Below are 24,831 nucleotides of genomic sequence, written 5' to 3' on the forward strand. Positions count from 1 at the left end.
GAAAGAAACATAAGATAGAGGTGTGTGTGTGTGTGTATATGTGTGTTCCTCACCTGAGTGTGTTCCTCCAGAGTGGGATCCGAAGGACCTCTCGTTCTGAAGCATGTTTTCTCTCAGCTCAGTGAGCTCAGCATGTTCCTTAGTGTACATCCTCCTCAGGTTCTCTACATGCTGGATCATTATCTCTACTGCCTTGCCTATACGAGACTCCTGGAGGGGGAGAGAGCGCGAGAGGTTACACCCACCCACCCACTGCCTTAGCAGTCCCTATACGAGACTCCTGCAGGGAGAGAGAGACATCACACAGACCCAGACCTACAGTCTACCTATATGACTCTCCTCAAAGGGGAGGAGAGAGGGGGACAAATCACGCAATTAAATTGTACTGTACCTGATGTATGGCGCCCAGCATCTCTGAGCGACTGGACACTCTGGTCATGGACTGGATGAGAATGTCCAGGTTCTTTTGAAGTCTCTGGATGATCTCCATAGACTGGTTATCATCCTCACACAGAGGAGCCAGGGCCTGGCAAGAGCAGATACAAGGAAGGTAAAAAGGAAATTGTATACCCTTCTCACCTATAGCAGGTTCTGACAGCTACATTTGGACACCTCACTCCTGTCCCCCCCGCTCCAACCTGTCCCTTTACATGTGGTTTTAACGGTCTCCCGCCCTTCTCCCCAGTCCCTCCCTCTCACACATCTCGCCTCTCTCTTAAACCTCTCACCTGTAGTAGTCCCTGGCAACCGGACACCTCCCTCCGGACGTTCTCCTCTGCCAGGTCCCGTGACCTCTCCTCCAGCCTCAGCCTCTTCTCCAGGGTGAACATGTCACACTTAAAGCCCAGGGACAGGCGCTGGAACTCCGTCTGACAGATAGACAACACAGCCTTAACTCTATGGTACATACAGAGATAATCAAGAGAAATAGAAAGGTTGGAACGCTTACCACTACCTCAATCTCCTTTTCATTAGGGGACAGGCTGCAATGAGGAAAACAGGGAGTATTACAGAATCTGTCACTAGAAAACAGAGCTATGAGTGTCACAGTACCTGAGAGTATTTATATTATCTAGCAATGCATCTCTAAAATATGAGGTATTGTACTGTATGTTGAGTAGCCTACCTGCTTCTGTCCCCTATGGTTGAGTCCTCAGAAACAACAGAGGTTTCAACTGGTTCGACACACAGAGAGAAAGATGTTCATGTTTTAAAATATTGAAACATTGGTCTTGCTATTGATCTCTCTTTTACAATAGAGAGAGATTAGAAAAACTATATCGACCACAGTGACAATTTAATTTTGACTTCAGTCAGTAATTAGACTTATACTAGCATTAAAATATTAGGAACATTATAAGCTGAGGTATCTGGGGTTAACTCACCGTCCTTCTCTGTGGTAACACTGGTTTCACTCAGGTCCTCTGGTACCTTTCCTTCCTCGATGACATCCATACTGTGAGACAGCTCCTGGATGATTGCGGTGAACGTTACACACTCCGTACACACACACACACACACACACTTCTTCCTCACTGTACACACACTTCTCGGTCTCGCTGCTATCCTCCACCTCAGACACACACACACACACACCAACTCGATTCTATCGATCTAACAGACTATCCGGTAACCAATGTAACATTTACAGATCTAGCTAGGTATACTGTAGGACTATCATCCATTCTGCTAGAGTCTGAAGTGCTTCCCTGTGTAGATAAGCACAGAGTCGACTAAAGTGAAAGAATGTTCACTCCCTCAAGGCAGGAAAGATTACATTTTCTCAATAAGTCATAAGGTCTCTCACCATCACAGCGCTCTTATCTCAAATGATTTATTCCCTACATAGTGCACTACTTTTGATCAGAACCCCTTGTATCTGCACTAGGGATTAGGGTGCCATTTGAGACAGGGGGGCCATATATCATTAAATAGACCGCTCACCAGATCCTTCTTGAACTTGCTCCTGAGAACCAGGGAGTCAATTTTGGCTCCTGAGGGGTCAGGGGTCATAGCATCCCTTGGACCCTGTGATGGGTCAGTGGACGTAACAGTCAGTCCATCCATGGTCTGAGAGCCTCCGTCCCCTGTCAGACTGACTGTCCCTGTAGAGCCAGTGAAAGGAGTGTTACACACACACTTTCTCCTTCTCTCACACACACTCACGTACACAGAGACACAATGTTGGCAGGAGGCCATAGCTCCTCTATTTCCTCCTACCTGCCAAGTCCCCCTCCACTGTAGGCACCTGCACCACTGACTCCTGTATGCCCTCCTCCTCCTCCTCCTCCTCTAGTACTGGCAACAGGCTGGAACACACACACATAGAGCGCTGCAGCAATTCCACCATGCCAAAACAATTGCACAACTTGCCCTTATCACTACCGTATGTCTCTATCACAACCAAAAGCAAGAGTAATGTTCTAAACAATTCCAAACAAAGCCAACATTAACCTCCTAACAGAAAATATATCTCAGCACACAGACAGCATATGTCAGAGGAAAGTACACCACCTCCATCATGCAACTAGGACACAACCATGTAGACACACACACGCACTCACCTGTCCTCTGCTAGCACTCTCTCAGCCAGCTGGTCCTGGGTTAGCTTCTAAGAGAGAGAGAGAAAAATGTGAGAGAGAGAGGTGAGAGAAAAATGTGTGAGAGAGAGGTGAGAGACAAATGCAGGTGGCCTTGTAACATACTTTTAGCACCACTCGTCAGAGGAAGTTAACGATTATAAAGAGCGACACGCACACAATTGCATTCCGTACCTGTCCCATGGCATCAGAATGTTATCAACGCTCTGTACAGTGAATTTAAAGGATGGGATGGAGAATGCTCATTTCTTACATAATGTGCTGGTTGGTGGAGAGCCCTGCAGCTGTGTGCGGTGTGTGTGTGTGTGTGTGTCGGGGGCTGTGTGTGTGTGAGTATAAGTGTTGGACAGAATAAGTGTGGACAAGGCATTTCCACTGGCAGGGCAGTAAGTAGTGGGGGCGTTGGAATACGGCACACACACTACAGATGGGTAAGAGCGGAAGGCACTAGACTATATAAAGCTGGATACTCGAGCGCAGAGCTATGCTGAGTGGTAGTTGAGTAATGTAACTGTGCATAACAATCAAGAGGAGAATGACACTATAAAAACCAACCTCAAATCACACTGCAAAACAGATACAAGCTGGATCTAGATCCCTTTTATGTATTATCTATGTAGCATTTCAACTCTACACAACCCATGTTTATAAACAAAACGGTTATTCAGAAGCAAGGACACAGGACAATCCAAGACTGTTGCATTTATTCGTGTAACAACCAGTCCAGGACATAGCTTAAGCAAACAGTGTAATGAAGTCAGGCAGATTTGGCCAATAACACCAGTGTCTTCATTTCCTGCTACTGAATAACTGCCAGACTGGCAACGCTGATGTTACTATGTGTCATTAAGTGTTCATAAAGGGATTATAAAGCTTAAGTGTGTTCAACCAAGTTTCAATACCGGGAATAATTCATATTTATCCCGAGAGTCCCAGGAAATACCGCAAAAATCGGAAGTGCCCATTTCAAGCGTTTAAAACCAAGATATGGTCACTAAACCAGGGTTCTCCCAAAATAAGATTTCGGTGCGCCACATTGCCGGAGCCACTAGCCTATGTAAAGATTTCACAGCAAGTGAAACTGATATTTAGTAATAATAGAGTAAACTTTAACCGCCAATGACATTGTTGTGAATTGCGAAACAGGCCGTTCATAAATTCTGAGCGTTATGTTCCTCAATTAATTCAGCGCATTTCAGCAGTACGCTAGGCCTACACTATATCGACACAGAGTGCGCTCAGGATGCACAGAGCGTACCCTGAGTAGGCTATAGCGTTTTCGAATCATACAGACTTTGTAACAGCAGTCAAACAAAAGTCAAGTGACCAAAGTTGCTAAGCTTGCTAGATAACCCTCAACGAATGACATAAAAATCGAGTTGATGATTATACAGATAGCAGATCAGCTCATGAATAACAGAGAGATGAAATTGTTTAAATATGAAGTTATCTTAAATGGGGACCAATTGTTAAAAAAAATGTCCATATCTACTCTCAAACCATTTGTTGATCACACATTCTCTACCGAAGCTCTCATATGGTCAACGGGGTAATGTTACAGCTGTATTTTGACCTGCATGTGACGTGCTTTGATAATGCAACCTCTGATGAGAATTCTAAACTGAATTCGGGTTTCTGTGTGCAGTCCGGCAGTGTCAACTATGCGTGTGCCTTGAATTTATAGGGACTTTTTGTTAAGTAAATATGCTAGGTTAAAGGCTTTCATAAAACAACCTGCTTGGATAATGTGCTATTTTATTTATTGCCAATCTGCTGCTGCGCCTGTTCTGTAGGCTATTTTGTGGAATTGCATTAGTGCGACATTGGGGGAAAATGTTGTATATTCCCGGGTCTTGTCATAATTTATTTTCGGGAAATGTGAAGAGTGGTCTCAGGACAGTCCTGGGATCCCGGTTACCGTTGTTAATCCCTATAGTTTACTTGGGTTTTATAAACTCACCAAATTCAAACTGTTGATTACTAGTCTACAAACAGATACATCATAATAATAATAATAAATAATTATTATTATTTGGTGGGTGCTTATTTGTCCTGTGTTTTTTCTCCCCAACAGTGGTGACCCCTCATTCAGGGAAGGTGCAGAGCCCCTCCTGTTTTGAGCCCCACATGTTTAGCAAAATAATGGGGGGGGCTTGCCTTTTTTGCATGTTATTTTGGCATTAATACGTGTCACATCAGTTTGCAAACAATGTAAAAAATGTTTTTATAATAATTGAGTTAATAAAGCCGCATACAAACATGGTCTCTTTTTTGCTTTCTTGAGTAAGGCAGCTCCAAAATGCATGTGTTTCAGCCTAGCTCAGTGCTGTCTGTGGTGGTGGGGCAGCCAGCGGAAAATACGGAGCGTAGGTGTTGGTAATGTTCTCTAGTTGCGCCATGATTAGCTTAGTGTTCTGTCACTCATGGGGACATTAGGTCACGCCAAGTCTAAGGGTAGACCTAGAAAGTTCAAGCCCCTTGGGTGCTGCCATAGAGTTACATTAGAAGTGCCCATCCAAGAAGGCTCATGGTCATTGGCCACAGATAAAATGACATCAAATCACGTTAGATCTACAGTAGCTTTGATTGGACTGATCATGTCCACATCATACTTAAAAAATCTTAGCTAGCAGTCATCATCATGAATCAAGTCGACAATCTACTGGCAAATCCTTTTTAATCCTTGTCATATGAAGAGAAATAATGAAGAGAAATTATAGATAAAACGTATCGTGCTCATCGGCCATTGGACATAAACATTACACAACAAGTTGGAAATCGCAACTTCAACAATGAGTGGTTGGAAAGGAATCAGTGACAGTGGCTAACTGCAAGCATTGCAAAGCAATCACTAGCCTGCTATTCAGTGGAGTGGCTGTGTGGTCCCAAATCTGGGATTAAGGGTCTCTTTTCCAAGTTTAAAATGATAAACATTCAACATTGGCCATGCTGTCAATGCAGCATGATTTGTGCCGTGCTCAAAACAACTGTTAACTCGGAACTGCGAAAACTTTACTTCAGTGAGTTCAAGACAACTGGAAAGTTGGGAAAAAACGAGCTCCAACTGGGAAATACATTTTGAACAGTCATCCAACTCGGAATTGTAAAATCGGGAACTCTGGCCTCTTTCTAGAGCTACGACCTGAAGATCAATGACGTCATCATGATTCAACCTTGTTTTTTTTCAGAGTTCCCAGTTGTCTTGAAAGCACCATAAATCCAGAGAATGCCAGACTTTGATGACAAAATTTGCCCATGAAGGACCACCGCGCCAGCTTCCTGTTCAAGTGAGCACAGCACAACAAGGTGAGTCAAAAAATGTATTGTATGCTGTTGCATAAATGATGTAATATGCCAGGGAGATCTGTATACTGTAGCTAAGAAAGTAATACTAAGTGTACGTTGTGTAGTAAACTGTTAGTAGCCCATGTGCCTCACCCTAATAACTTGGTCTATTTACCCGAATTCTGTCGCTGTACATTTCAAAAGTGCTAAACAAATCATTATTGACTACGTCCATCCTAGCTCGCTCATTAATGTCTTAATCGCTTGTCGTCCCCTTATGCCATAGTTTGTACATCTCAATTGTCATTAGAAACCACATTTGTTTAAGCAAGTCAGCCATATCAGCTATGTTTATTTAAAAGGCAGTAAATGAGGCTGAATGAACTGTTTCGCTGCCAGACAAGGCTCCGCTGATAGCCAGGTGTAGCAGTGGTAGGATGTTGGGACAGCTTTTATGTAGGCCCTAACAGTTTGTGGGCACCGTTTGTCACCGTTATAGTGCAATTCATGTGTTGTTAAGTGTTGTGTAGTGGCTTTGCTGGCATGTATCCCACTTTTTTGTTTTTGTTTGCCCCACCAAGATTGACATGCTAAAATCGCCACTGCTCCCCAAGACACCCTCAGAGAGCTGGGTCACGGCCAGGGTCAGCCATTATCAACGGCAACCCTTGAGCAATTATGGTTAAGTGCCTTGCTCAAGGGCACAGACAGATTTATTTACCTGGCTCAGGGATTCGAACTAGCAACCTTTTGGTTACTGGCCCAAAGCTCTAACCACTACGATACCTGCTCTCTCACTACTCTCCAGTCTACCAAACCGACAGACAGATCCAGCTCTAAATGCTTGCTAATCCTCACCACAGACAGATTAAACTTGCACTCTTAACTGTATTAGAAGCAATCTGTTGGCTCCCTCTGGAAATATTTCTCACAGGAGTGCCACCCCACTGTGCCTACGCAGAGCAGGAGACTGGAATAACAGAAATACCATGTCTGTCTCTGTGGATAGACTCACAGCTAACCCCTGTGACAATAATGAAATAACCACATACAAACCCGCTCAGAAAAGATAGAGAAAAGTTTACAGTAGACTACACAATGGATTACACGTAAACATAAAGACTACATTATTACACAGACATAACATCATATGTACACAATCTGGAGCTAAGAACCAAATAAGCCATACTTGCCTCCCATGACAAAGTGTACAGTGCATTGGAGCAACTGGAGCAGAATACTCACATAGGTGGGAGGGACCATGGGTCCTCCTCCACCCTAACCCCCTCTTCTCTGGGCACAGCCCTTAGCCGACCAGCCCCTGTCCATACCCCTCCATCCCATCCACAACACAGCACCACTCAGCCCAACCAGGAAGAGAATGAACAGAGTGAGAGTAAAAGACGGAGAGAGGGAAAGAGAGAGTGATAGAAAAGGGGAAGTCAAGACAGAGATTGTGTCACAGTGGCTGTGACTGTCAATGAAGGAAGTTAGTTTTCCCATCATTGTGCCATCAGTAAAATACTTCCTGTTTATTGTACTGACCTGTGCGTCATTCATATTGGTCGAGGTGATGTCGTCCTCTACTTCTTTTCCTCCTTCACTGCAGTCTGTCTGCTGGGGGCTAACCCAGAGAGAAAGGTGAAAGGTCAGTGTATCAGTGTCTCTTGGAGCCCAACCAGAGAAATGATAAATTCTCTCCCTCAGTAATAAAATGTTGGTGGGTGCTTATCTCTCTCAGATAGTAGGAAGCAGCTGGGGTCACTGACTGCACCAATCTATGTGAGCAATGTCACTGCCCCAGCCCCGATTACAGGTGCATCGTGGGTATGCAAAGTATCGCTAAAGGGGCCCAATTACACAGCCAACACTTCCCTCTTCACTCGGCTTGGAAAACACTAATTTGACTGGCAAATGTGTTCAGAGAGGAAGAGAAGCATGCTACAGTGCACTCACATACACCGAAACTACGACTGTACAGTAAAAGCCACAGAGCTCAGTTCTCACCTGCCAGTCAGTAAAATGGTCTCATCCATCACAGGGTAAGTGCAGCTGGGAGATACCATCTCAGCCAGCCTGAGGGGTGGACTGTTCCCAGCAGTGATGGTCCTGTCGTGTTCTGGTGAGCCAGGCTGAGGTGTGTCTTGAAGAAGGGGCACTACGGTGTCAGGGCTCATTGCATCTGGACAAAAGGGTGAGGAGTCATCATAAGTGAAACAGCATTGGAGAGGGCCATCCAACTTAATGAAATATACTGAATGCATGAAGAGAAATACTACATTTGCTGTAGTTGCAGGCTAGAGTGAGTCAGGGATGGCATGGTGCAGAGAGAGAAAGACTGATCAGAGGGGAGGAAGAGAGCGAGAGAGTGATGAGAGAGAGATGGTCTTACCCGATAGAGAAGAGTGGCAGGGAGGGAGTGGATGCTCCTCAGTGTCAACAGCCTGCTGGTGGGCGTCCTCAGGCCCAAAGCATTCTGGGAGTTTGACACCCTGAGGAACAACACATACAGATAATTATCCATGTAAAAAAAAGTATAATAAGAGTATGAATATGATAAACAGATGAGCATCAATACATAACAGCCACCTGTCCATTCAGTTCATGTGAAAGGATGTAGCGAAATCAGACTGGCAAGCAACAACGCCTTTGCTTATCCAACAACAAAGCATATAAAACAATCACCTCTGTGTCAGTGTGAGTCACTGTCCATTCCCTATCGATCCGATTAAGTAAGAAAGCTCGACTTCAGAAGATGAGCCATTCCGTTTTGTCTATCTAGAACTAATGACATGAGCAAATAAGTCAATTTGGTAGTCAAATAAATACAAGGCTGTATGAGTTGTTATGTCAAGTGGGAGGTATAAAGTATGAGAGAGGAAGATGGAAGGAAAGAGTGCGTGTTCCAGGCTAGATTTGTCCATGTCCTGTTGTCTATTCTCAGAGGTGTGGTTAACACTTCTGCTCCTGTTCCAATACTCTTAAAATCCTTCCTCTGTTCCTTCCTTGGAGTGATCACTGATCAGACATGATGACTGGACTGGTAAAAGCTACACAACACCTAAGTGACCAGGATAGATAGGTGATTCATTCAAGGAAGAGATAAGGGAAGGATGCATGTTCAAAGTATTTGAACGGGGCCTATGACCGTTTTCAGTTTCCTGCCCACCAGAAGTGGCCTCTTAAAACTGTCATCATCGTCACATACGGTCACATGCACTCCTGACGACTACGTAGATCTACATACTAGAAGGGATATCCCCATTCAAAGCATTGTTCCAAGGTGGGGTTCTACTCAAATGAACACCCATTCTTTTATATGAAAAACCACCACCAGTCAAATCTTAACAGTGACAGAGCAATGTTCCTTTCACAAAACACATGAGGGCAACCCCAAAGAAATTGCTTTTTTGGTATGGTTATATAGTTCAGTCTTTTAAGTCTGGAGTGGATAACCACCAAACTAATCCAGAGAATAGCTATAAATCACACTGACACAGTTGGAGTACATACACAGAGTAATAGGTTTTAAAGACTGCCATCTACCTGTGGGGAAAGACTGTTCACCCTCTGGTCACTGTCTGTTGACGCTGTGGTTTCTGAGAGAGAAAAAGGGAGGGACAATGGGGAAGAGGGAGAGAGGGGGGTAGAGGAAGGGAGGGGGAGAGAGACAGGAAGGAACAAGAAAAGCTAATTAGTTCAAGTTGAAAATCATCTCCGTGATATTCAGCTGGGGTCACTGGCAAGGTCAAACTAAGCCCCACCCACTACCATCTTAGACCATAATATTAGACTATTAAACTCCCCGTCTGTGTTAGTGGATTTAGAGACAGTAATGACCACATACTTTGGGTTCTGGCAGCCAGTGATGCAGGGAGACCACTGGGGATTACTGAACACTTCCAATGGGTTTGGATGACTTTAACACCTGGCCATAGAAGGCTGGGGCCGAGAAGACTTGCCAGAGAACAGCCACACACACACACAGAAGGCTGGGCCCTCCAAGGGCCTTTAACCAGGACACACACACACACACAAAGAGGTCCCTAGCTGGAGACCCTGGCCATCTATGGCTGTCCTTGCCACAAACCCCAGAGGGCTGTGTGTGTGTCTGGGCCTGGTCCTTCAAGGGTGGCTGAGTGCTCTGTGACTCCAGGGATTACCAGAGTAATCCACTCAGGCTTCTGACGGACTCACTAACCCCTGGTTTACCCAGTGTTTCACCCGGCTCAGTAGTCCAGAACCATAGAGAGAGACCTTACAGGAACTCCTGTAAACTCACTAAAATACAGCCCAATATGGTATTATAATAGGATATCATCATTACTAATCTGGGGAATCCTACACATTCACCTCTCAGATCCTCTCCCTCCGTCTGGTCGGGTTCACTTCTTTCCGAGAGAGGAGAGAGAAGGGAGATCCCCCTCAGTCCCCCCTCCTGTCCCTCTCCCCCCACCACGGTCCACCTCTCCCCCACCTCCCCCTCCTCCCCCTCTCCAGGCTGGTCCCCTCTCTCCGCCAGTCTGTCCTCCGTCCTCCTGTCCGTCTGTCCTGTCTCCTGACTCTTGAAGTCCCTGTACATCTCCACCCCCTCGTTCTTCAGGAAGTCTTGGAGGACAAACTCCTCGTCCCAGTCCAGGTCCTCCCCAGCCTGACAACGTAAATAAACGGAATTAAAACCTGCTCAGGGAATTCATATTTATAAAGCATTTTTCACATTAGCAGTTGTCACAGAGGTTTTTCAGTAACTCTGCCTAGACACCAAAGAGCACGTAGAAGCACGATAGTGCAGGAAAAACGGTCTAAAAAGGTTAATGAATAAAAAAACAGATTGAATAGACTAGAACCTCATAGATCATGCCAGGAGCAAAACAAACAGTAGGATAAAGTTACACTTGTTTTTTCAATGTGTCAATGTTTTAATTGCATTTGTCCCTACTTAAATACATGATAAAGATATACAAATAGAACTGAGCCTGTTCAAAGTGCTAATGTTAATTTTCAGAGTTTAACAGCAAATCAAAAGTTACATTTTCCCCAAATTCTGATCTAAGATCAGTTGTGTGTTTCTCCTCCCTAATAGTTAAGGTTGGTGAGATGGTAAACCGATCCTAGATCTGTGCCTATGGGCGATAATAGACCAAGGCACTTACAAAATAGCATTACAGAATAGGAGAGAGATTAACAACACAGAATATTTATCCTGATCAGAAAGTGTGCAAAGTGTCCACTCAGCTACCCACTCCTACTCCATCCTCTAGTGTCTCTATTAAACAGCCTTTACTATTCACCATCTGAGTCCTATTCTCTGTTATGTTCCATGTTCTTATCCATCTGAATCTGAGTCCTATTCTCTGCTATGTTCCATGTTCTTATCAATCTGAATCTGAGTCCTATTCTCTGCTATGTTCCATGTTCTTATCCATCTGAATCTGAGTCCTATTCTCTGCTATGTTCCATGTTCTTATCAATCTGAATCTGAGTCCTATTCTCTGCTATGTTCAATGTTCTTATCCATGGCTCTCAATGCCTGTGTCCTAACAGTAGCCCAATACCTACTATACCCGACATCTTTCTCCCATACTAGTCGAGTGAATCCCTAACTTTTTCAATCTTCCTACAACAAGATATTCAAAAGCTACATGCCAGCTGTGACGCACAGGGGACAACACCTCTTCCCCCATTCTCCCAGGTCTCCCAATCTCTCGCTTAGTCCTACCTGTGGATCATCAGGGTCAGGGGTTTCACAGCTAGCCTCTTTGCCTCTTCCCTCCCTCCATCTTTGTATCTCTCTCTCCCTCCTACCTGTGGGTCCTCGTCGGGGGTCTGGCAGCTGGCCTCCCTGCTGTCCCCCGGGGTATTTAGCTGGTCCAACTCCTCACGCAGCTGCTGCTTCTGATTCTCCTGCTCCTGAACCCTACATGGACGGACCCACGTAAATTACACATATTTACACAGACAGACACAAAGCAACACCCCCATCTACCCTAAAGTCAACAATACAAGGTCACTTAACACACATATTTCCGAAACCATGTCAATCATGCATCCAGTGACAACAAAGCAAATTAACCGATTCATCACTCTCACCCAGCCCATTGACAGCGTAGTGAAGGGTCCATAACATAACATACTGTACCCAATCCGCAGGCCCATGCAGTGTCCCATGCTGCTGTTGCCCAGCCTGTACTAGGATGATGGGGGCTCTCCAGAGCTCCTAACTCCCAGTATCGGACAGCTCCTAACACCCAGTCCCAGAGTAGTCCAGAGGGCCTGTGCACAGCTGGCTAGCCCAGACAACGTTCCCACAGCCTGGCCTGATAACGGCCCCCCTCCCCCCTTTATCCTCCAGAGCAGGGCGGCAGTGTGGAACGGGCCCACGTGGCAGTGAGGCAGCTAGAGGCAGCTACAGACAGAGAGCCATACTGGGCCAGGACCCAACCACTACTTAGACAGGTTAGAGGTCACCCAGTCAGACCCAGAGCACAGAGACTTCAGGAGAGCAGAGGGAAGCAGCCAAATATGACCAGATCCCTCCTGTCACAGAGTCTGTAGTACTTTAGACAATGACAGTCCCTCCCGCCCCACTGTAACCCTTTCTTATACAAGACCAGCAAAACCTAATTGACCAGTGAGAGAAGAGCAGCACCAGTTCCTCTTGACCCTCACTTCCAACACGCACACACACTCAACCCCCACTCACCTGACCGACAGGTGTAGTATCTCAGTGCGGGACCTCCTTATGTTGCTGGCCATCTTGATTAGTTCTTTCTCCAAGGAGTCGGTGTACTGGTCCAACTGCTCCAGGCTGAGGCCCCACTCTGTCCTCCTTTGATCCAGCTCAGACTGCACTGCCTGGGGGGGAGAAAGGGCAGGGAGTCAGCCTCTTCCTGGAGCTACTGGGTCTCAGGCAGACCGATAGACAGTCTATCCAGCAGTACTAGACATACAGTAAAGTTTGTCCATCTCTTAGTCACAGTCAGTGACACTACTGCACTCACTCTTTACTCAAGAAGAATGTTTACTGTGTACGTGTCTGACAAATGCAGATTGGAGCGAGAAAGGAGGTGGGCGAGAGGAAAGGGAGTGAATAGAGTGACAGGGAGGGAGAGAGGGGGAATGAAATAGAGCAACAGAGGGGGGCAGAGGGAGGTGACAAAGAGAACGAGAGAGAGCAGGGAGGGGGAGAGAGAGCTAGAGTGTGTGTCTGTGTGTGTTGAGAGAGACTGCATTTACGCTACAGCACACTAACTAAGCCGCGCTGTATTAATTAGGCATTGATGGGCTAGAGATAGTTATATAACATTGTAGATTAGGGATCTCTGGAGAGGAGACAGAATGGCCATATTATGTAATCCTCTAAAAGCTACGAGCAGAGCGGGAGAGAGTCCTATTCAGCTAAACTCCTCCCTACTCTCCACATTGAACTCAGTGGAGTGAATCTCAATAGCCTAACTGCTCCTTTCCTTGTCTCATTTCCTGTATCTACATTCTGCACTGATCTGAAAAAACAGGATAAGTGAAAAGCAATATGATGGAAAACTAAAAGGTATTTGCTCTCTTCTCTTGAATCTCTGAACCTAGAGAAACACCATCCTCCGCTTTGGTACACATATTTGACCCCCAGCATGCCTACGCACACACACAAACACCTACACACACAGGAGAATATGGAGAGTTCTCTGGTACAGAGTGATTCAGTAACATCCTCCTCCACAACTGGGCTAGATAGTGGGTTGATACATCCACTCTAATGGTTCTAGTGTGTGTGTGTGTGTGTGTGAGAGAGAGAACGAGTGAGAGAAAGAGGGAGAGAAAGCAAGAGAAAAATAGTGAGAGAATGACAGTGGGAGAGAGAGCGTGAGAGAAAGTGAGCGAGAACAAGAGAGGGAGAGAGTGTGTGAGTGAGAGAAAAGAGAGCAAGAAAGCGCGTGAGAGCAAGAGAAAAAGAGGGAGAGATTGAGAGGGGGAGAGAGAGAAAGAAAGAAGGAGTGAGAGAACGAGAGAGGAGAGCCTGTGTGTGTGTGTGTGTGTGTGTGTGTGTGTGTGTGTGTGTGTGTGTGTGCCCCTCACCTGCAGTCTGGGGTCTCTACTAGCCCCTGGTCCTCCATAGTGATGTATAAGTCCTCTGAGTGTTGACAAGATGGAGAGACCCTCGTCCTTAAAATCTCTCTTCTGAAAACAACCAGAAAAACAATGAATGTGATTCAGGTTCTCCATGTAACTACTTTTAGTATTAATCAATTCAATTTGCTATGCTGGCTAGATACCAGTCCCTTCATAGTGTATTGAGTGCATAATTAGGACAGTAATGGCTGAAGATATCTAGTGAATTATCAGGACTGCTGTATCTAGTGTATAAATTGGGACAATGTCTGCTGTATCTACTGTATAGAGTACCAGTTTGTTGATGAGGCTCTTGAACTCCAGGGACATCTGGTCAGGTGTGGGGCCCTGCAGGAGCAGAAACACCTCCCTGTCCAGAGTCTCATCTAGAGCAGACGCAGAGCTCAGCGGCGACACACACTCAGCACCCTGGGAATAAAACAACACGACTTGGTCATTAACCCTGAAGCGAATAGGCTGATGGTGTCAGTAAACTATAGCCTAATAGGGTCTTTGGAGCTGATGTTTTGGGTGAATACAGTGGGTGGGTCCTGAAAGGTGAGAGAGTACTCAAACAGAGAGAGTGGGTGTTCAATTCACAGGCAGCTACTTCAGAATGAAAAAATGCAACTCCACTATGCTCCCTGCACTGTGACAGATTTGTGACACAAACATGGAACTAGGGGATATATTTAATTATAAACTGGGTGGTTTGAGCCCTGAATGCTGATTGGCTGACAGCCGTTGTACATCAGACCGTATACCATTGGTATGAGAAAACATGTATTTTTACTGCTCTAATTACGTTGGTAACCAATTTATAATAGCAATAAGGCACCTTGCGGGTTTGTGGTATCTGGCCAATATACCACGGCTAAGGGCTGTATCCAGGCACTCAGTGTTGCGTCGTGCATAAGAACAGCCCTTAGCTGTGGTATATTGGCCATATACCACACCCCCTCGTGCCTTATTGCTTAACTAACCTCCGGAGGTGTTTGAGCAAGGGCCAGTTCTGTCTGCAGGGACCCTGAAGAGCTCTGGTTCAACCTGTACACCACCGACAGGGAGAGACCTGCACTGCAAGAGGGAGAGCGAGAGACAATGAGAGAGAGAGAAATGCAAAAAAGAGACAGAATGAAAAAAATATATATAACATCATCCCACTCCACAGAGCACAGACCGCTTCAGGGCAGAGCAAACCAAACAGAACAAACTACGAAGACAAAAGGACATAGTTAAACAACAGAGAATACACAGCATTCCCCAATCCTGCTACTAGAACAGTCAAGGCACCATCTCTAATACATACTTACGCTGCCATGTCTGGCTGCATCATGTGCATCTGGCTCTCCAGCTTGGACTTGTCTGCTCTCAACAGCTGTCAGAGACAACAACAGACATCAAACATGGTTAGATAACACCACTACTGCTGCAGCTAATACATATTCACTGCAGCTGACAGAGACAGACAGACATGCCTGCATATCCATAGTACTCTGCTGAGAGAGATGGACATAAATACTTTTGCAGAGCTCTCTGGTCAGCAGTACAGAGCAGTGGGGTACAGTATTGCTGCTTGTACCCATCCGCTCCTTTATGATCTAGTGCATGGGAGTAAGGGCTAAGGGGATAGGGGGTGATTTGGGGTAATGATTACCAGACAGCCTCCTCACCTCTGTGACTGACGAGTACTCCACTACTGCAGCCTTCAGCTCCTCAATCTGTCTGCATTTCTGTAGAGGGGAGACAACATGACAGCAATATTATTTATTTTCAGATTTATAAAAAATTGTCAGATCAAAAAGCTTCCATGCCCTGAAGCCTGGGTTATTATTGATCTAAGGACCCAATCTACAATGTGACCTTCGCTTTGTACAGCCGTGCTATAATAGAGATTATAAACTGGGAGGTTCGAGCCCTGAATGCTGATTGGCTGACAGCTGTGGTATATCAGACCGTATACCACGGGTACGACAAAACATTTCTGATACTGCTCTAATTACGTTTGTAACTAGTTTATAATAGCAATAAGGCTCCTCGGGGGTTTGTGATATATGGCCAATATACCACGGCTAAGGGCTGTGTCCAGGCACTCCACGTTGCGTCGTGCTTAAGAACAGCCCTTAGCCGTGGTATATTGGCTATATACCACACCCCCTCAGGCCTTATTGCTTAAATATAGGAGACAGCACAGCTATAATAATGATCCATCTTTATTAATTACTGAGCAGATACCGAACAAAATAACTATAAAGAAAAGCTTTGTTTTTTTATTCAGATGATACTGACCTGGAGTATGAAGGATTCCTTTTCACTCATGACAGCATCGAAGGAATGGTTTTGGACCTGTGGACGACAGAACAGACAATACACCATGACACCACTGGCACTCATCCACAACACACAGACAGACCAATCAGGAGCAGGCGTGGGGATCACTTTGATCCTAAAGGCCAGTTATGTAGGACCATAGCACTGCACTCTTCTTTTCAGAAGACCATGAAAAGCAAAAAAACATTCACACAACCTTTACTTTACTTCTAGGTCCAGTTTACCAGAAACAGATTAAGCCTAGTCCTGGACTAAGAAGCATTCTAAATGGACAATCTTAATTGAAAGGGATTTTCTAGTCCAGGACTAGGCTTAATCGGTGTCCAGGAAACCGCTTCCTAGTTGCCTACCTTGAATCGCTTATTCCCTCGACAGTACAATAGCTCGTTCACTTATATTCACTGCAGACACACAACAGTTATGAGGACCCACCTGCAGCTCAACGTTTAGGTCACAAAGTTCAATCATCTTCTTCTGGAGGTCATCCATCTCCATGGTGACCTTGATGTTCTAGTCCACAGGTGGGGTGGGGGAGAGTGAGATTAATAATTCTACTCAAAAGAGATGGCTTATTTTACCTTACCATGTCACCTAACAGTGGACAAGATGCATTAGAGTAGATAGCTATGGAATGGCATTTCCTAAATCAGTGTCTGCTGTTTTTCCATGATCTAGGACAGTATTTCCCAACTCTGGTCCTCGAGTACCCCCAACAGTACACATTTGTATTGTAACCCTGGACAAGCACACCTGATTCAACTTGTCAACTAATCATCAAGTCCTCAATGAGTTGAATGAGGTGTGTTTGTCAAGGGCTACAACGAAACTGTGTACTGTTGGGGGTACTTGAGGACCAGAGTTGGGGAAACAGTGTCCAAAATCATGGAAAAACTGCAGACAAGAAGTCCCCAGGGGAAACAGATAGCCCTGCTGCTTTGTTGTTGTTTCTCCCTAGTAAGCGCTTAACTGATCAATGACACTGATTGGTCGGAGAGCATCATCCTGATGACTAGCCTCCAAATCAATCTCTCATTAAAGGAATGACAACCACATACAAGCACTTGAGGTGCATTATAGATGCCTCCAATGAAAGACATGATAAAGTAATGAAATTACCAAGATCGATTTAGATCTTGCTGAAAGGGGTTCTGTATGCAGAGAGAAAGGTATACAATACAGTACCTCATCCTGAAGACAGATTATCTTTGCAATCAGACTCTGGTTCTCTTTCTCCTGTTGGGGAGATGTTGGGTTAGTATAGGGCTGTGGACATTGCATAGTTAGTTGGAAACAGGTAACTGCCAAAATAAAGGAAACACCAAACCCAGCCAGAACAGCTACAGTGCACCTTGGCATTGAGAATACAAGTGTCTGGAACTCGATTGGAGGGATGCAACTCCCTTCTTCCTCGAGAAATTCCATAATATGGGGTTTTGTTGATGGTAGTGGAAAATGCTGTCTCAGGCACCGCTCCAGAATCTCCCTTAAGTGTTCAATTGGATTGAGATCTGCTAACTGAGATTGCCGTGGCATATGGTTTACATAATTTTCATGATCATCAAACCAATTCAGTGACCACTCGTCACTTGTGGACTGGGGGTATTATCATCCTATGGGGGCATAGCAATGGTAGCCAAAATAATGGCCTGCCTAGCATCTTTATACATTACCCTAAATTAACTCAGGAACCACACCTGTGTGGAAGCACCTGCTTTCAATATACACTGAACAAAAATATAAACGCAACATGTAAAGTGTTGGTCCCATGTTTTATGAGCTGAAATAAAAGATCCCATAAAATGTTCCATACACACAAAAAACATCTCTCAAATTGTGTGCACAAATTTGTTTACAGTTGAAGTCGGAAGTTTACATACACCTTAGCCAAATACATTTAAACTCAGTTTCTCACAATTCCCTGACATTAATCCTAGTAAGAATTCCCTGTCTTACGTCAGTTAGGATCACCACTTTATTTTAAGAATGTGAAATGTCAGAATAATAGTAGAGATAATTATTTATTTCAGCTTTTATTTCTTTCATCACATTCCCAGTGGGTCAAAAGTTTACATACACTCAATTAGTATTTGGTAGCATTGCCTTTAAATTGTTTAACTTGGGTCAAACGTTTCGGGTAGCCTTCCACAAGCTTCCCACAATAAGTTGGGTGAATTTTGGCCCATTCCTCCTTACAGAGCTGGTTTGTAGGCCTCCTTGCTCGCACACGCCTTTTCAGTTCTGCCCACAAATGTTCTATAGGATTGAGGTCAGGGCTTTGTGATGGCCACTCCAATATCTTGACTTTGTTGTCCTTAAACCATTTTGCCACAACTTTGGAAGGATGCTTGGGGTCATTGTCCATTTGGAAGACCCATTTGCGACTAAGCTTTAACTTCCTGACTGATGTCTTGAGATGTTGCTTCAATATAGCCACATAATTTCCCTTCCTCATGATGCCATCTATTTTGTGAAGTGCACCAGTCCTTCCTGCAGCAAAGCACCCCCACAGCATGATGCTGCCACCCCCGTGCTTCACGGTTGGGATGGTGTTCTTCGGCTTGCTAGTATTCCCCCCTTTTCCTCCAAACATAACGATGGTCATTATGGCCAAACAGTTATATTTTTGTTTCATCAGACCAGAGGACATTTCTCCAAAAAGTACGATCTTTGTCCCCATGTGCAGTTGCAAACCGTAGTCTCGCTTTTTTAATGGCAGTTTTGGAGCAGTGGCTTCTTCCTTGCTGAGCGGCCTTTTAGGTTATGTCGATATAGGCCTTGTTTTACTGTGGATATAGATACTTTTGTACCCGTTTCCTCCAGCATCTTCACAAGGTCCTTTGCTGTTGTTCTGGGATTCATTTCCACTTTTCGCACCAAAGTACGTTCATCTCTAGGATACAGAACGCATCTCCTTCCTGAACGGTATGACGACTGCGTGGTCCCATGGTGTTTATACTTGCATACTATTGTTTGTACAGATGAACGTGGTACCTTCAGGCGTTTGGAAATTGCTCCCAAGGATGGACCAGACTTGTGGAGGTCTACCATTTTATTTTTCCTGAGGTCTTGGCTAATTTTTTTTGATTTTCCCATGATGTCAAGCAAAGAGGCACTGAGTTTGAAGGTAGGCCTTGAAATACATCCACAGGTACACCTCCAATTGACTCAAATGATGTCAATTAGCCTATCAGAAGCTTCTAAAGCCATGACATAATTTTCTGGAATTTTCCAAGCTGTTTAAAGGCACAGTCAACTTAGTGTATGTAAACTTCTGACCCACTGGAATTGTGATAGTGAATTATAAGTGAAATAATCTGTCTGTAAACAATTGTTGGAAAAATGACTTGTGTCATGCACAAAGTAGATGTCCTAACCGACTTGCCAAAACTATAGTTTGTTAACAAGAAATTTGTGGAGTGGTTGAAAAACAAGTTTTAAATGACTACAACCTAAGTGTATGTAAACTTCTGACTTCAACTGTACATCCCTGTTAGTGAGCATTTCTCCATTGCCAAGATAATCCATCCACCTGGCAGGTGTGGCATATCAAGAAGCTGATTAAACAGCATGATATTACATAGGTGCACCTTGTGCTGGGGACAATAAAAGGCCAATAAAATGTGCAGTTTTGTCACACAATGCCACAGATGTGTCAAGTTGAGGGCGCGTGCAATTGGCATGCTGACTGCAGGAATGTCCACCAGAGCTATTGCCAGAGAATGTAATGTTAATTTCTCTACCATAAGCCGCCTCCGTCGTTTTAGAGAATTTGGCAGTATGTCCAACCAGCCTCACAACCACAGACCATGTGTAACCACGCCAGCTCAGGACCGCCACATCCAGTCTTCTTCACCTGCGGGATCATCTGAGACCTAACACAGACAGCTGATGAAACTGTGGGTTTGCACAACCGAAGAATGTCTTCACAAACTCTCAGAAACCTTCTCAGGGAAGGTCATCTGCATGCTCGTAGTCCTCACCAGGGTTTTGACCTGACTGCAGTTCGGCGTCGTAACCGACTTCAGTGGGCAAATGCTCACTTTCGATGGCTACTGGAACGCTGGAGAAGTGTGCTCTTCACAGATGACTCCGGGCAGATGGCAGACAGAGTATGGCGTTTTGTGGGCGAGTGGTTTGCTGATGTCAAAGTTAATGAACACAATTGCATTTTATCGATGGCAATTTGAATGCACAGAGATACCGTTACGAGATCCTGAGGCCCATTGTCATGCCATTCATCAGCCACCATCACCTCATGTTTCAGCATGACAATGCACGGCCCCATGTCGCAAGGATCTGTACACAATTCCTGGAAGCTGAAAATGTCCTAGTTCTTCCATGGCCTGCATACTCACCAGACATGTCACCCATTGAGCATGTTAGGGATGCTCTGGATCGACTGCGTGTTCCAGTTCCCGGCAATATCCAGCAACTTCGCACAGCCATTGAAGAGGAGTGGGACAACATTCCACAATCAAAAGCCTGATCAACTCTATGCGAAGGAGATATGTCGTGTTGCATGAAGCAATTAGTGGTCACACCAGATACTGACTGGTTTTCTGATCCACGCCCCTACCTTTCCTTTAAGGTATCTGTGACCAACAGATGCATATCTGTATTCCCAGTCTAATGAATTCATTTAAATTGACTGATTTCCTTATATGAACTGTAACTCAGTAAAATCTTTGATGTTGTTGCGTTTATATTTTTGTTCAGTGTAGATCGTTGAATAGCATGACAGTGAAGATGAAGTGTGAGGGTGTGTATATATACCATATGTTTGCTCTGAGCTGAGGCCCTGGCCCTGCCCTCCTCTGTACAGCTCAGACTCATCTTCATCTCCTCCACCTCCTCCTTCAACATCTTCTCCTTCTGGACCAGCTGCTGGCCTCTACAGGGGGGAGAGAGGGACGTTACACTTGGGGATGTGTGTGTGTGGAGCCTAATAAGAGGTTAAATTAAGACAAGGTGGAATAGGAAGGTAAGCATTTAAAGAGTTTGTGTATGTGTGACTGTGTGTGTACAATACATACAGTCTGGCCTGTGACTTGAGCTCCTCATTTTCCTCTGCTAGTTTCTGGTTCTGGTCCTCCATGGTCTCCACGCTCTGCTTCAGCTTCCTCACCTCCTCCTGAAGCTTCTGGTTATTGAACTGCAGGTCGGCCACACAGAACACCAGGTCTGACGTCTCACTGAGTAGGAGCATACACATGAACAGATGCAGTCACATACAGGGTAAAACACGGTTAGTAAAATGTACAATTGGACAAAGTCATGCACGCACACACGAACACAAGCATTACTTACAGATCTGCTCGAGACACCTCCCCTCCAAATGCCTCCAGACTGCCTGAGGTCATGTTCAGCAGGACAGACCTCTTAGCTGACGGAGAGAAGACAGAGAGAGACAAGGTGAGAAATGATCTATGCTTAAAGAGAGAGAAAATACATATTTTTGCTAAAACGATGAGACGTTATTTTAGATGGAGAAGACACAGACAGAGAGAAAGAGAGACAGCGAGAAACATGGCTACTTGGAGGCATGGTACAAGAGAAAACGTACAACCGGAAAACCTTCACCCCTCAGAACAGTCATCCTTTTCTTTGATTAGTCCTCTAATGTCTCCTATATGTCTGTCTGTATCAACTCACCTGACAGGCTGTCTCGGAGTCTGACAGACTCTTGAGTCAAGTCCTCTGGTGTGTCGTCCCTGTGGCTGTGAAGACGACAAGGAGACAGACACCCAGAAACATGACATTACACAGACACCCAATATCACAGACTTACTCACACACAGCCAGGACAGCAGTAGTTCATGTATCTGTTACAAAACAAAAGTTACAAAAGCTTATCTAATAAACAGCAAGCTCTTTGATAAGAATAATCGGCTGCAAAATTGGTATCCATTTGCCCATGTGACAGAACACATGAATTAGAACACAGCACCCTCTACAGGCAAACAGCTGACAAGATGACATGCACTGCTATATAGTGCACTACGTTTGACCAGAGCCCTGGCCCAAAGTACTGCACTGTAAAAGGGAATAAATAGAGTGCCATTTGGTAGACACGCATAGAAAACAGCTCCAGTACCCATTCTTTCTGCAGTCATCTATCCACTCCTTCATGATGGCGTGGTAGGTGTCCAGGTCAATAGAGACATCTTTGTGCTCCGGGTCCAGCATATTACACAGGTCTTCCAGCCCACTGTCCTCAGAACCCCGGCTGGTGGTGTGACGCAGGTAATCCACAATACGAGACACGTACACCTTACCTGAAGGAGCAGGAGGAGGGAGGGGCCAGGTTACTGTCTTTACCATAGTAATTTACTGGGTTACTGTGGTCAGTCTGGTGACTAGCACGGTCAGGGACCTCCCCATGCCCAGACGTCATAGCAATCTCCTACCTCCGCCTGAGGTTCTTCAGTAACAGCTTTTAGTAAACAAACAAGGTGTTTACACTCAAACCTTAGACTGAAAAAGCTGTGTAACCTCCACACAACGGGGGTCAAGTGTAGGCCTCCAGAACCTAACCTTCAGTAAACCCTAAACCACAGAGATAAAACTACTAGAAATCCACAAGCTTCCTCTGGGATGCAAGCCGAACGACTAGGCACTACAGACCGCAGAGCAGAGATAAAGGGATCACACTAGAGGATTTCTTAAAGAACGCCCTGTTCCTCCATTGCCACAGGCCAATCAGCTCAGGAGGCGGCAACATAAGACAGGAGGGGTGGGGAGACTGACAGGATTGTAAAGAGAGAACCACCCATAAGGAATCTAGAGCACTTGTATCACATAATTGACTGCTTCAGAAACAAAGAAAATAAAGCAGACCTGGCTACAACTCAGTGGAGCAATTGATTGACTGCTTTTTTTTTTTACAAAGAATTATCACAGTGAGAGTGTATGAGAGTGTGTGCCTCATACTGTGTGTGTTCGATACTGTGAGTCTGGGTAGATGAGTGTGCACTCCAGAATGTGCTATATTTGATATTTTGAGTGTGTATGCAAGTTGACTTCTGTGCTCAGCGTATATTTGATACTTTGAGAGTTTAATACTGTGTCTGTGTGTGTGTGTGTTTACCTCTGCGCTGGGTGTCACAAGCGTGGAAAATGGTGTCTAATAAATCCTCTTCACAGATCAGACTGACCTCAGCCATCATCTCCTTCTGGTTCTCTGAGGAGAACATGGCTCCTACACACACACACACACACACACACACTTTCTGTAACTACACCGGCCAATGGCCACTTCATCAGTGGCCAATAAACACGATTCTTCTTCTGTCAGTTGCATAACTTTCCTTGAGGCAACATAAATGTAAATGTAATAATAACATGTGGATAATGTGTGACGTAAGAGATGGTGAATGGAATAGAGTATGTGAGAGGCCTGAGGAATGCTCTTAACCTCCTGTGATCAATAGTCTATATCATTGTTCACTAAGAACTAAGCAGTGCTTTCGTAATCCCACTGTGACCCTCTGTGTGTGTGTGTATTCCCCCTACCGTCTCCCATGGACAGTCTCTTGACAACCAGGGCCGGGTAAGGCAGCTCACACTGCAGCAGGTTGGCCGTGGAGTCTGACGAGCAGAAGTTGAGGTTGTAGGACAGCAGGCTGTGTGCGGGTGTGTGAGTGTGGGACAGAGACGGGATCTTGTGCCTCGCACTGCTGTCTGACCGTGTCCCTGTCCCCGCCTCAGGCTGAGTAAACTGGGGACCATGAGAGAAGTTGAAAAACATGTCTCCAGTCTGGACAGCTGGGGTGGAGCAGTTCCTCTGCCATCCTCTCCCTTGCCCTCCAAACCCCACCCCCGTGCCCCTCCACTCCCCAGGATGACTGGTGATGGTGAACGTAGCATTGACTGGGGTCGGGGGGTTCATGGTGGGGTGGACGGGTGTGGAGGTGGGACAGTGGGAGCTCCTGGGAACCTGGGGTGAACCCTTGGGGGTCAACATCCCCTCCCTCTCGCGCTTCTTCAGGATTACTTCCAGGTTGTGGCGCAGGCCGGACTGGGGGCTGTCGTAGCTGCTGGACGTGAACTTTGGGATCTGGAAGGGCGAGGAGGGGTTAACCTCATGGTTGTGCCGCTGGATGGTCTGCAGTTTACGACAGATGCTGTCAACAGGGTTGTGGCGTTGCCGATGGGTCACTCCAAGGTCCATGCTGGAGCAGGTGGGGAAAACAGGACAAGAGCTAGAGAGGGGAGAGGCTGTCATTGGAGACCGGCCATCATTGTAAATATAAATGTGTTCTTAATCGACCTGCCTGTTAAAATAAAGGTAAAATAAATCATTAAAAGGAGACGGGTTTAGTGAAAGGAGAGGAATTATACCGATATGCCATCACACCACATATGTAAGCATACTTCCCAAGTTCATCACGTCAGACATCCCAAATAGACTATTTACAGGTCTTGATTGAGGTTGTTGTTGTAGTCTATCATTCTTGTGTTTCTTGTGTGTAGACTATAGGGTTATCGTTTTTAAATGGGAGCAATAGAG

The 24,831-nt window shown here is 45.3% G+C and overlaps 1 protein-coding gene across 1 annotated transcript in view; it reads right to left on the reverse strand.

Annotated features, from left to right (window-relative positions):
* The window catches only part of LOC121543971 (lymphoid-restricted membrane protein), a 31,177-nt gene extending 6,614 nt beyond the window's left edge, over nucleotides 1-24,563 (reverse strand). The window contains exons 1-32 of the mRNA XM_041854094.2: nucleotides 23,835-24,563; nucleotides 23,410-23,520; nucleotides 22,417-22,597; nucleotides 21,975-22,033; nucleotides 21,630-21,705; nucleotides 21,356-21,514; nucleotides 21,096-21,213; nucleotides 17,505-17,555; nucleotides 16,755-16,832; nucleotides 16,281-16,337; nucleotides 15,665-15,724; nucleotides 15,305-15,369; nucleotides 14,975-15,068; nucleotides 14,286-14,420; nucleotides 13,959-14,060; nucleotides 12,589-12,740; nucleotides 11,691-11,802; nucleotides 10,366-10,536; nucleotides 10,239-10,323; nucleotides 9,432-9,484; nucleotides 8,278-8,377; nucleotides 7,893-8,067; nucleotides 7,431-7,509; nucleotides 2,565-2,611; nucleotides 2,221-2,309; nucleotides 1,945-2,105; nucleotides 1,386-1,470; nucleotides 1,127-1,175; nucleotides 956-983; nucleotides 729-869; nucleotides 392-526; nucleotides 54-210 (exon numbers count right to left, since the gene is read on the reverse strand). Coding sequence (XP_041710028.1) covers nucleotides 54-210; nucleotides 392-526; nucleotides 729-869; nucleotides 956-983; nucleotides 1,127-1,175; nucleotides 1,386-1,470; nucleotides 1,945-2,105; nucleotides 2,221-2,309; nucleotides 2,565-2,611; nucleotides 7,431-7,509; nucleotides 7,893-8,067; nucleotides 8,278-8,377; nucleotides 9,432-9,484; nucleotides 10,239-10,323; nucleotides 10,366-10,536; nucleotides 11,691-11,802; nucleotides 12,589-12,740; nucleotides 13,959-14,060; nucleotides 14,286-14,420; nucleotides 14,975-15,068; nucleotides 15,305-15,369; nucleotides 15,665-15,724; nucleotides 16,281-16,337; nucleotides 16,755-16,832; nucleotides 17,505-17,555; nucleotides 21,096-21,213; nucleotides 21,356-21,514; nucleotides 21,630-21,705; nucleotides 21,975-22,033; nucleotides 22,417-22,597; nucleotides 23,410-23,520; nucleotides 23,835-24,546 — 3,877 coding nt within the window. The 5' untranslated portion in view covers nucleotides 24,547-24,563. The remainder of the gene's footprint in view (nucleotides 1-53; nucleotides 211-391; nucleotides 527-728; nucleotides 870-955; nucleotides 984-1,126; nucleotides 1,176-1,385; nucleotides 1,471-1,944; nucleotides 2,106-2,220; nucleotides 2,310-2,564; nucleotides 2,612-7,430; nucleotides 7,510-7,892; nucleotides 8,068-8,277; nucleotides 8,378-9,431; nucleotides 9,485-10,238; nucleotides 10,324-10,365; nucleotides 10,537-11,690; nucleotides 11,803-12,588; nucleotides 12,741-13,958; nucleotides 14,061-14,285; nucleotides 14,421-14,974; nucleotides 15,069-15,304; nucleotides 15,370-15,664; nucleotides 15,725-16,280; nucleotides 16,338-16,754; nucleotides 16,833-17,504; nucleotides 17,556-21,095; nucleotides 21,214-21,355; nucleotides 21,515-21,629; nucleotides 21,706-21,974; nucleotides 22,034-22,416; nucleotides 22,598-23,409; nucleotides 23,521-23,834) is intronic.
* Nucleotides 24,564-24,831: the final 268 nt, after the last annotated feature.

The sequence above is a fragment of the Coregonus clupeaformis genome, chromosome 28 (genome assembly GCF_020615455.1).
Source record: "Coregonus clupeaformis isolate EN_2021a chromosome 28, ASM2061545v1, whole genome shotgun sequence".
In the NCBI taxonomy this organism is placed as follows: domain Eukaryota; kingdom Metazoa; phylum Chordata; class Actinopteri; order Salmoniformes; family Salmonidae; genus Coregonus; species Coregonus clupeaformis.